Source organism: Oreochromis aureus, linkage group 7 (assembly GCF_013358895.1).
Source record: "Oreochromis aureus strain Israel breed Guangdong linkage group 7, ZZ_aureus, whole genome shotgun sequence".
Classification (NCBI taxonomy): Eukaryota; Metazoa; Chordata; class Actinopteri; order Cichliformes; family Cichlidae; genus Oreochromis; species Oreochromis aureus.
Genome location: NC_052948.1, coordinates 54,952,325 through 54,964,491, shown reverse-complemented (window position 1 = coordinate 54,964,491; position 12,167 = coordinate 54,952,325). Strand labels below are relative to the sequence as shown.

Genomic DNA, 12,167 nt, shown 5'->3' with positions numbered 1-12,167 from the left:
AGACAATAACAGAGACATCTCCTTGAAAACCACATCTGACTCCTGCAGAAAATTTTGTGCACAACTTTAGCATCAGCCTGTTTACTGGCTTCTATTTCCAATAGTCATGTGTGTAACCACACAGCCTCCACTGCAAAAGTCAGATCTGCATGTTGAGCATTCTCCTACGTGCCACGGATTTCCACCTGCTGATGTCATGACTAGAAACCTACATTAATAATCTAGAAACCTGGACTTGACTTACTCTTGTAAAGGTAACAGATGACTTTATTCCATTTGGAACATACATGAAAATACTTCTACCATGGAGACCACATCAGACCACAATAAGATCTAAAACCACTACATCCTGACTCGATATGTCAGTAACGCTAGGCTTGGTCAAAATGGTCAATTTGTTTTTATGAATATATAAAGTCTTAAAGATCCAAAATGGGTTTTTTTAAAAGGGTGTAAAATAGAGTTACTTCCATAGCATTTCATTAGTTGTTGTTTTGTTTTTTTCATTTTAATGATTTGCTTTTAATAGAGGAATCCATGTTGCCTTTACCAAACTGGCATGATTAGTAATGCAAAAGCCCAAATGTTTTTGCACTTTTGAATGTATCACATTTCCAGTAATACTCTCAGTCAGCTATATTACCTTAATCATGTTGCTGAACATCTTTCCTCACACCCTGTTTTGCAGGACATTTTACTATTTCCCTTATTTCCAGGATTTACTGCCCTGTCCTCCAGGGCAGTAAATCAAAACCTCAAAAGGTTTTCAGGCTTTCCAGGACCTGCAGAAACCAGACTGTGCATGTGATACATGTGTGCCCTGGAGCTTCTGCAGTGAAAAATCCACGAGTCGGGTCTTATGGCATGTAAGAGAAACACCTTAGCCTCCTATAAATATTACATCCTGCTGCAGGTACTCCAGTGTAGGGTTCAGTGTCTCTTTACCTCAAACAAATCCACACATACACGTTTGTGCTTTCCTTGCTCTCAGGACTCTCGATAATACACTGCCTTAATTTAACCTTTAACATAAATGCTACCCTGATCTGATTCCAACCTAAAACTCAATGCAGCTCCACAAGGTCTGCCAATAAAGACAAGCTAAAATCTACATTTTCCAAGGTGTAAGGCTCAAACTGGTCCTCACCAAGACAGACACGCATGTGCACACACACACACACACACACACACACACACACACACACACACACACACACACACACACACACACACTGCCAAGTGGTGGAATGGGAGCAGTTCTGCTCAGGTTGCACACTGAGCATGTAGAGTCCCTCTATCCACACCTCAGGTGTCGACAACAAAGCCTCCAGAAACTAACAACAGTTTCGCCTCAGCACAGCAGACACAGCCACCGTATGTGAATTCATCTGCATCTTGCTTTGAAACACTAAACAGAGAACTTGTACTCAATTCTCCAAATACCTTCCTAAGGGCATGCACACTTTTGTTGTACACTGTAAGTACCTTAAGCCAGGTACAGACTCTAAAGGTGTTTAGAGTCTGCATGTGTGCAAATCACTCCTACACACACACCCACCACTCTAACAACCAGAGATAAACCTGTTGGTCACCAGATTAAGCAGGTCAATCTACGTCATCCAGTCAGACTACATTATGACCCTTGAAATCTATGGAGGACCAAAACTGCCAAAATGAAAACAGATAAATGAATCGATTAATCAATAAGTAACTCAAAAAAGAATAAATCATGAATCCCAAAAATACAAAATAAATGTAGAGTACTTTTTATTTAATTTACATTTGGTTTACAAATGTATAAACTTTCACATTTTCAGTCTTTTGAGGAGACTATGAGCACCTTAAGATAACTGTGATTTGGTAATAAATGAATACAACTGAATTGAAGTGAACATTTACATTATGTATTCATTCATTTGATTTTGTACTTCTCTGCCTGTATCATTTTCCACATGCATTGTTTCTGTTTTTTTATGTCTACATTTCTTTGTGCATTTATTTTTTGATATACAAATGAAGGAGGCAATGAGTGAAAGTGTCACATGGAGTCAGCTTTTTGCCTATGATCTGACTGATGTTAAGGTGGATGAGCAGTGGTGAAACCGCAAAACATACTGTTATTGTAGTCACCCCTTAAATGATCTTTATCAGTATAAGTGTATGATATTTTTGCAATAATTTAACCACTGTGCAACTCAAGGCATTAAATATCTCTAGCTTCACAGCCATCAGACTCTGTTAGCAATAACAGTCATTTTACCTTTGGTTAGTCAGTTAGGTTTGGAGTGGTGTGCAACTTTAGTGTTTTTAACTTATTAGCATGCTTAGGCAGAAATCTCACAGGCCTAGAGACCAGCTGGGAACCACCAGTCCCTAGGGGAAAAAAATGACTATTCCACAGCCAGAATTTTATGGTGCTGCATCAAAAACGGTGTTTGGTGTTGAGGAGATTGTCAGTAGGTTGTATGGAACATGACAATTTGTCTGCAAACACTCGCCAATTACTCACCAACTGGTTGTGAAAGAGTATTTTAAAAGTCCCAGACATACTCCTGATTACCACCAAATCATATCGGCGATGTCACCTTTTCTACAGACTATATGAATGCGTTTTTACCTGCAGAATGAGAACAAAGTAGTCGACAGGTTTGCCTCTCTGATAGAGGAAGTGCTGTGGCGATCGTTTGTCATTTTCATTAAACTTTAGTTCCTGGATGACATCCGGATGTTTAAGGATCCTAAGTAGGACTTTCTCTGTGATCTGGAATGGGCTGAACAGGCTCACCTCTAATGGGAGAGAAACAAAGGCATTGTAAACGATCAAATTAAAACAGCAGAAAATACAGGCCTTGGACTAATTATTGACTGAGAGGTCTTTAGTAGATAACTTTATAGCATTTTACAGTCAATAAGTAATAATCAGTTGATTAGTTTAAGCCCTGTTAATTTGCATACTAAAAGATACCGTGTACATACAGTGGCTGTGATTCAGCAGAGGATAATAGTCAGTGACACTGAAACAAATGTGTGCTGGCTAAATGCAAGATTAGTGCCTACTGAATATCACCTGTGGCCAGGAAACGATGAGCTGCCAGTAGGAGCTGAGGAGAGATCTTCACTTTACTGTCCCCTTCTTGCTTGAACGCTGAGAAGTCGCGTTTGTTTTTGTTGGGGTCCACTTTCTTCCTGTTCCTGTTGTCAGCTGTGGCAAGAAAGAAAAGAGGAGTTTAAATAATAGTAAAAATGAATAAAATTAAATGAAAAGTCATGTTTTGCTCTGTTAAAATTTCAAAAAAGTTTAAACTTAGAAAGGTGAAAGTCAAAGAGGAGGAGGCGGCATGAGCAGGCACCGGCTGATAGCATTCCGGCAAATTCAGTGTTTTTTTACGGTGTCCCACACAAACCGTTAACTAACTGACTCTATTGCACTCCACATACCACTGCCTTTGTAATGCAGATGCTGCTCTATGGACAGTTCTACTCTCAAGAATCTCATGTTTACAAGCTGCTATGCTGGTCACTTTAAATCACTTCAAAGTCACTTTAAATCATTGAACCTGTAAATTGTAAATTTTAAATTGTTATTGATCCTTTTACCCTAGTCTTAAGTGTATATTTATTTCTCTTCTTATATTTATTGTTGTCTTTTGCACTGAATGGAACTGGAGCCTCGTCATCTTGTCTCTCTATTAAACTGTACTGTATATAGCTGGGATAACAATAAAATTTACTTTGACTTTGAGAAGTTATAAGGTAATGCTAACAAGCTTGTTTACCAAGGTGAATTCATAAGCTATACAGGTGCAACGCAAAGCAATACGTGTCAGGCAAATGAATAATAAAATATTAAAGATATACTCAATAAAACTAAAGGAACAACTTTTGTGGTCTGTAACTTACAGCAAGTGAAATTATTAGGGACATAAAAACACTCCCTCATGTGAGTTATTAAAGGATGCGCTTTTCAGACCTTAGTCATGTTAATGTGATCATTAACAATATAAATATTATACAGTTGGACACTTTAACATTTGAGGCTGTGGGGATTTTATTTAACATTTAAATTATATTTACAAAGTAGGACAACACAGCAATCATCTCTAAGTACAGGTCCTATGTACATGTGCTGCTGTATCACTGTACCAGTGCTTTTGTCGGTGAGTGCGTGCTTATGTGTTATGACATTTATGTGAGTGCTGCAGTCAGCAAGTAGCAAGAGCTGACTCACTGTAGAGGTCAGATTCATCCAGGATCTCCGACTTGATGATCTCCTCGATAACATCCTCTAAGGTGACCAATCCCAGCACCTCATAGAAAGGATCTCCCTCCCCCTCATTGTTCACCTTCTGGACAATGGCCAAATGAGATTTACCTGGTGAGGACACAGATCACCTAAAGGTTATGAGAAACAAGAGCACTGCAGAACATGCATATCATTTTTCTCATCATTTTAAATTCCCTATGTTTCCAGAAATCATTTAACAGGAAAGTGGGGCAGCATCAAACATGACAGAGGAGAAGAAGTTAGCGAGTTTCAGTGCAGCTGCTGCGTCTTTAACTTCAGCATCTAGCCTTTAGACAGATTTAGCTCCTGCTACATGAAAACATCCTTTTTTGTTTTACAACAGTCACACTGCTATTCGATCTGTCAGTGGATTTATCCTGACCGATGAGAGGGCAGACTGATGCCTTAATATAGCCCAGACTAGGCTAAGAGCTTTGAAGAGAAAAGAGTTGGAAGGACTGCCAGAATGAGATAAAGAGGAGTGAGACAGAGAGAGAGGCAGGAGGAGAACGAAGCTAAGAAGAAAGAGGTATATGACAAGAGGACACAAAACATAAATGCACTCATGACTCTGCATTGTTCTCACAACACTCCCCACATGCACCGACTACATGCAGGACTGTGTGGAAACAACTAAACCTGATACAACATGACGAGCAATGGCTGCCAGTAAGAGTTAAGTAAAAACATTATCAGGTCAGCAGAATGGAAACCTGTCACAGTTCATGGTCATCAAACACCAGCAGAAGGAGAAGCACTATCTACTTTTGGCCTCCATGGTGCTCACTGCTTTGTATGAAGTAAAAGAAACAGAAACGTCTGTTTTTTAGCAAGAAAAACATTTTTTCTGTTTCAATACGTTTCATCAACTCCAGTGGTGAACCTTTAAACACTGTTTCATTCCCAGCCTTTTTCACCTGACCTGCTTTGAAAAGGTCTTGTGCAACCAATTATTTCTTTATATTTTGCAAGGAAATAGGCACAGTGACTTACTGAAGTTTTGTGTGTTTTTATGTCCAGGTACGCATTTACTGCATTGACAATATGTTTTGGATAATTTTCATACTGAAAACTGAAGCAGCTGCCCATCATACACTTTCCAGTTCGTACTGCATGGTAGATCAAAATCTGATGGTACAGTCCAAATCAAAAGATTAAGGCCACTTGAAAAATGGCAAAAAAAAAAAAAAAAAAAAAGCATATTACGCATGCTTGGATCTTAACAAGGTTCCAAGTAGAGCCTCAATATGCAGCGAGGAGAAATGGGAGAGAGACAAAACATTTTTTGAGCATGCAATGTGTTGAAAACAACTCTTAAACTGAAGCAGGCTGCTATACAGCTGATCAAAAGTTTCAGACCACACCTCCACACCTCCAGTCATGCCAATAACGTTGGAAACATTCAGGACCATCAAGGTAAAAAAATTTTATCATCAGAGAATAAAACTTTCATCAACCTCCAGTCCCATGTTTGGTGCTCTCTTGCAAAGTCCAAACTGTCAGTTCTGTGGGAGTTCAAGGAGACGAGGCCTTTGAAGACGTTTTTTGTTTTTGAAGCCCTTCAGTCTCAGAAGCCATCTGATGGTTATTGGGCTGCAGTCACACCAGTAACGGCCTTAATTTGGGTCAAGAATCGTCCAGTGGCTGTCTGTCAAGCCACTAGCACTGAAATATTTGGGGTCTTCCAATTGACTTTTTTGTTCCATAACCCTCCGGATCATTTAAGGAATTCCAAATGACTGTCTTACTGCATTCCACCTCAGAAGCGATGGCACACTGTGAGAGAAACTGTTTATGCAGTTCAACAACCGAACACATTCAAAAAGGGAACGTTTTTTTTGCCTTTGCCATGAGAATGTCATGACAGTGTGACTACCTGACAGAAAATGACAATTAATCCACATTTTTGCACAGATTTGACCTTTTAAAGGCATTTGATCTTAAACTTTTGATCAGCTGTAAAATGCTCAAAAAATGTTTTGTCTCACTCCCATTTCTTTTTGTTGCATGTTGAAGCTCTACCACCATGCAAAATTTTGAAAATGTTTTAATTGGGACTGTACTTTTGACCATATTCCCAATACCACTTCTTGAAATGCAACCCCAACCCATGAAAGAACCTCCATCATGTTATCTAGATGTCTGTGGACACTCACTGTGGTACTTCTTTTCTAACTTCCTCTTTGTGACTTGAACCAAAAGTTTCAAATTTGGATTCATCACTCCATAAACCTGTTACCACTGAATTTCAATCCATTTTCAATGTAATGGCATACCTCAGCTTTTTCTCTCCATTTCCCATCCTTAAGTATGGCTTCTTGACAGCCACTCTTTCACCAGCAACCTTGACACCATTTCAGATGAGGCTCAAATGAAAACAGTATGGATCAGCTGAATAGGCTGATGTATCTCTCAGGTCCTCTGTCAGGACACTCTGCATGCCATGCTGATATATGCCAGATTTTGGGCTAATAGCTCTTTGAGATGGTACAAAAATACTATTGTATGGCTGTGAAACTGTTATCTTGCACAAGTTTTATAGTCTCAGTAAATACAAGGAAACAACTTCTGTGCTTTTGCAACAGGCCCCAAGCAACAAGGTGCCTAATAATTTAATTTAAAATTGATTCATTGCCAAGCTGTCCATTGTGTGTAGACATGACACTGGTTTATCCCTGGTGTTAAGAGCCTGAATATGATTGAATGATTCATGGCATAAATATATTTTATATAATTTATAGTTCTTCGTGTACTCAAACAGCCACTGTTTGGGGCTTAGTGCTTTCACTGCATCAATATATCATCAGTAGTTTGAATAGTGAGCTGCTTTAGTCAACAGATTCCAACATTTGCCCCATGAGAGGCAAAAGAAATGACTTTGACATCAAGATTTCTATCAAACAGCTGTCTTCTTCCTACCTGTGCTTTAAAAACAATTTAAAAAATGTTCTGTGTTCAGAAATTTTTGTAAAATTTTTAAAAAAAAAAACAACAACAACAACAAAAACTATCCCTCAATTTTCTTTCGCCATGTTTAAGCAGAGATGCCCACTTCCCTCCTCCTTTCCTTGGGAGACAGGTTTTCGCATCCAGCATGTCCTGGGTCAGTCACAGGGTCTTTTCCTACTTGGACATCCCTGGAACACCTTACCTCGGAGGCTTCTTAGACAGATGCCTGAACAACATCAACTGACTCCCTTCACTGTGGAGGACCAGCAGCTCTACTCTGATCCCTTCCCGATGATCTCTAATGCTGAGCCTAGGCACCCTTCAAAGCAAGTTCATTCCTGCCACTTGTACCCACTTGTAAAGGTAGGAACATAGACTACCAGGTAACTCACAAAACCACAGCTGCTTCACTAATTTGCTTCAAGCTCCCATAAATTCTCCCCTCCCACTCAAAATAGTTCACCTGAAACTATGAAACTATTAAAGTGAGAATTATTCTCTTATGACCCATTTCCTGTTTTGCTATTATCATGGTAATTTGACAAATGGCACTTTATTTAGGCTTATGCATCATGTGTGCAGGACTTAGGCTTTGATGCTATAAAAAGCTACAGCTGAAGGTGATGCTTATTTGCAATGACAGCTGAAATTACACTTATTCTTTTGCAATTTCGGGTGGAAATGAGGCATGCAGCCAGTTCCACAATGACTGAGCTTCATAATGTAGTTGTTTTCATATCTACAGCCTTATAAATGTAATGTCAAAGAATGAAATGCAATGTTTTTAATGTCTTTGAAAAAAACCCCCACATTGATATGTTGCAAGACCATCACAATCAGCTGCAGCGCCAAGGCTGTTATGATATTAGCTCAGCTTTCAAGGTGTGTATATCAGTGGATTTCTGGCACTACTCCTGTACGGCTGAACGTGCCGATTTTCATCCCATCAAACAGCACAAATCAGATGATTTGAGCGATTAGGCTAGAGATGATCTCTGACTAGAGATGATCAGTGGTATCCACAGCCAGATTTAATTAAATGAGTAACTTGTGGCCACTTAGGTTTAAGTCATCACAGCACACAATTATAAATATTTTAGTTTGTCGTTTCTGGTAAGTTGAAATGCTTCTGATGGTGATATTTTTATTCTTGATTTTTCCCCATATTTTTAAAATTACTTTTACATTCACTTAAAGCCACTTTACTGGGCAGATTCAATGCAATCCAACATCACAGCCCTGCCACAAATTCATTTTTAACTTTTGCTGACATTGTTTTAAATGGTGCGGATTCTGCTTTATCTTTATCACTGAGCTGTGCTTATATGCAAACTTGCATAGCTCAAGTATGTTAACACCAAGTGGGAAGCTTTGGGATGAAAAATGAAGTAAATGTGAAGTGACAAAAACTGCAGTTCCTCTAGAAGTAACTTGAGGCTGATACCCAACTTTACATTATCAAAAGCATTTTTGCTATTTAGCATAAAAATGGTTTTGTCCTTTATGAACACTTTCCTCCTTCATAACAACTGTACTGTGGGTGACATTAAAAAAGAAAAAAACATACTATCCATTTGGATGCTGGAGTGGTGTGGCTAATTTGGGTATCAGGTCTAACTGATCGGGATCTCCTAGGCGCCATCTTCATTAATTGGAGTCAATGAACTGGTCATCAACACTATCTTTGCACTGTCTGTCCCTTCTGGAGCATTTTAATGTAATAATTTGCAAAATGATATGGCCAACTGTGGGGTATAGACCATTTGGTGACTGAAGTTTGATTTTGTAAACCAATGTGCCTGTGCAATAAATGTGTTCAGTTTATGGACTCTAACCAAGAGTGACAGCATTAACCGAAAGAGCCTGCCAGCTTCTATTTAAATCTAGTCTCTTATGGTTCCAAAAAAACTAAAACAGACAGCCAGAATGCTAACTGAATAACCAAAAATGACTGAAAATTGATAAAATGTTAAGAACATCTAAAGTTTGGTATATTGTTCATGAACAGAAAAGATGGAGATAGCCACCATAGCATCACCCATGGGAGTCATTAAGTTCCACTGTGAAGGCTTAAATGAAGATTTTTTTTTTTGTCATCACCATCATGGTGTCTTGGAATAACTGAGGGGTAGATATAACTGAAATCAAGGAAACTGCGCTCTCATAGCATAGCAATGTGTCAGTCAAAAGTCAGTCAGTTCTCTGCAAAAATATACAGGGTGGGCCATTTATATGGATACACCATAATAACATGGGAATGGTTGGTGATATTAAAGTCCTGTTTGTGGCACATTAGTATATGTGAGGGGGCAAACTCCTCAAGATGGGCGGTGACCATGGTGGCCAATTAGAAGTCGGCCATCTTGGATACAACTTTTGTTTTTTCAATAGGAAGAGGGCCATGTGACACATCAAACTTATTGGTAATGTCACAAGAAAAACAATGGTGTGCTTGGTTTCAACGTAACTTTATTCTTTCAGGAGTTATTTACAAGTTTATGACCACTTATAACATGTGTTCAATGTGCTGCCCATTGTGTTGGATTGTCAATGCAACCCTCTTCTCCCACTCTTCACACACTGATAGCAACACCGCAGGAGAAATGCCAGCACAGGCATCCAGTATCCATAGTTTCAGGTGCTGCACATCTCGCATCTCGCATCTCGAAGACAAAAATGAATCGCCATTAATTATCTAAATACGCGGATTTACTGATAAAAAAAAGTAAATGCTGCCCTACTTTTTATCTGACACTGAAAAGCACAAGATCAGCAGTTTTTCTAGAAATTAATTGTTAATGTTTTTCAAACAAAAATAATAGAAAAGATAACTTTTTCTTAGGTCTGAACCGCAAGTTGCTGTTTTTCTTTACATCCGTGTGAACTGCGAGTTCAAGATATTGCTAAGCAATTTTATGACCCAACACTTCAGGAGTGTCACCCTCACCACATAAAGCTCAATTAGATTCTCAGTTTAGCTTTATGTGGTCAATAACTTTTTCCACACTGAGCCAGGCTAACATCATTACAAAACAAAAAAACGCTAGGATATCAAAGAGACCACCAGCAGCGCACATTGACTGTAACCAACTTATTGTGGTTTAAGCTCTGGGTAATATTTTGGTCACTAAGATGAAGGGAAAACTATCAAATATTCAGATGTGCACCGAATAAGAAAAGCATTTCAGAAATTGGGTGGGTGGACCACAGCTAATCTCGTTATCTCTTGATACTACTCTTTTCACATACAGTGAAAAAAGTATGTATGTATGTATGTATATATGTACCTTACTGGTAATTTTTGTACCCTGCAAAATCAGCCAGTGGCACCAAACAGCCAACAGCCACGTGGCCACTAATCTAGGCCTTATGTTTGACTTAATCACTTGATTAATGAGAGAAATATTCAGCAGACACAATGATAACATTAACTTAGATGCACTTCTCATTTCACATGTTAGAAACATATTAGCCAGCCAGAATGCTGTTTATAGACTTCAGTTCAGCATTCAATACAATCCACCCCTCACAACTCATCAGGAAACTGACAGACCTGGGCATCAGTTCCCTCATCTGCAAATGGTTACTGGACTTCCTGATCAACCGCCCCCAACATGTCCAGCTGGATAACCGCTGCTCATGTACAATCACAATGAACACCGGTGTACCACAAGGCTGTGTTATGAGCCCTTTCCTCTACTCCCTCTTCACCCACGACTGCAGACCTGCTGATGGTTCCAACACCATCATTAAGTTTGCAGATGACACCACGGTGATTGGCCTCATCAGTGACAACGATGAGTCCGCCTACAGGGAGGAGGTGGATCGTCTGGCTGAGTGGTGCGACACAAACAACCTGCTGCTTAACACCAAGAAGACTAAGGAGCTCATCGTGGACTACAGGAGGAATGCTGACCCACATCCACCCATCCACATTAAGGGGACGGCTGTGGAGCGTGTGAGCAGCTTCAAGTTCCTGGGAGTCCACATCTCTGAGGATCTCATCTGGACGACCAACAGCTCCAAGCTGGTCAAGAAGGCTCACCAGCGCCTCTTCTTCTTGAGGACTCTGAGGAAGAACCACCTGTCCTCAGACATCCTGGTGAACTTCTATCGCTGCACCATCGAGAGCATCCTGACCAACTGTATAACAGTCTGATACGGGAACTGCTCTGCCTCGGACCGGAAGGCGTTGCAGAGGGTCGTGAAAACTGCCCAGCGCATTGCCGGAGCACCACTTCAAGCCATAAAGGACATCTACAGGAAGCGGTGTCTGAAAAGGGCTGGGAAAATCATCAAAGACCCCAGTCACCCATCACATGGACTCTTCACCCTCCTGCCCTCTGGGAGGCGCTACAGGAGCCTCCGGACTAAGACCACCAGGTACCGGAACAGCTTCTTCCCCACAGCTGTCAGACTCCTGAACTCATCTGACCCACGTTAAACTCATGGACTGAACATACACACACAATGGACAACTGTACCCTCAAACACACAATAATAACATGGACTGAACCACCACTCACAACCACTAGCACTTTATATAGCCTCTGTAGAAATTATCCACATATCTCACTTATCTTAACTGCACTACTGTATAGTTCTGTGTAAATAATCATTCTGTACATACGATAATTTTTAATCCTACAACTGTTCATAACTTGCATAGTTCACATTTCTGTATAACTGTATATCTCATATTTCTGTATAGTTTTTTATTTCATATTCTGTGTAGTTTTTCATATTTATATCCTGTTCATAGCCTGTACATAGCTTGTACTCACTACAGCCTGTACATACTTATAGTTATAGAATATTCATAACATACTTCATACCGTGTACATTATAACATACCATAATAGACCCATTTCTGTAATATACTTACATATCTATATTATTGCTAATATATATTGTAATATATCTATATCATGGC

The 12,167-nt window shown here is 39.6% G+C and overlaps 1 protein-coding gene across 1 annotated transcript in view; it reads right to left on the bottom strand.

The window, feature by feature from the left end:
* The window catches only part of LOC116333632 (metal transporter CNNM4-like), a 40,234-nt gene that overhangs the window by 25,822 nt on the left and 2,245 nt on the right, over positions 1–12,167 (bottom strand). The window contains exons 2-4 of the mRNA XM_039614138.1: positions 4,229–4,372; positions 3,068–3,202; positions 2,618–2,787 (exon numbers count right to left, since the gene is read on the bottom strand). Coding sequence (XP_039470072.1) covers positions 2,618–2,787; positions 3,068–3,202; positions 4,229–4,372 — 449 coding nt within the window. The remainder of the gene's footprint in view (positions 1–2,617; positions 2,788–3,067; positions 3,203–4,228; positions 4,373–12,167) is intronic.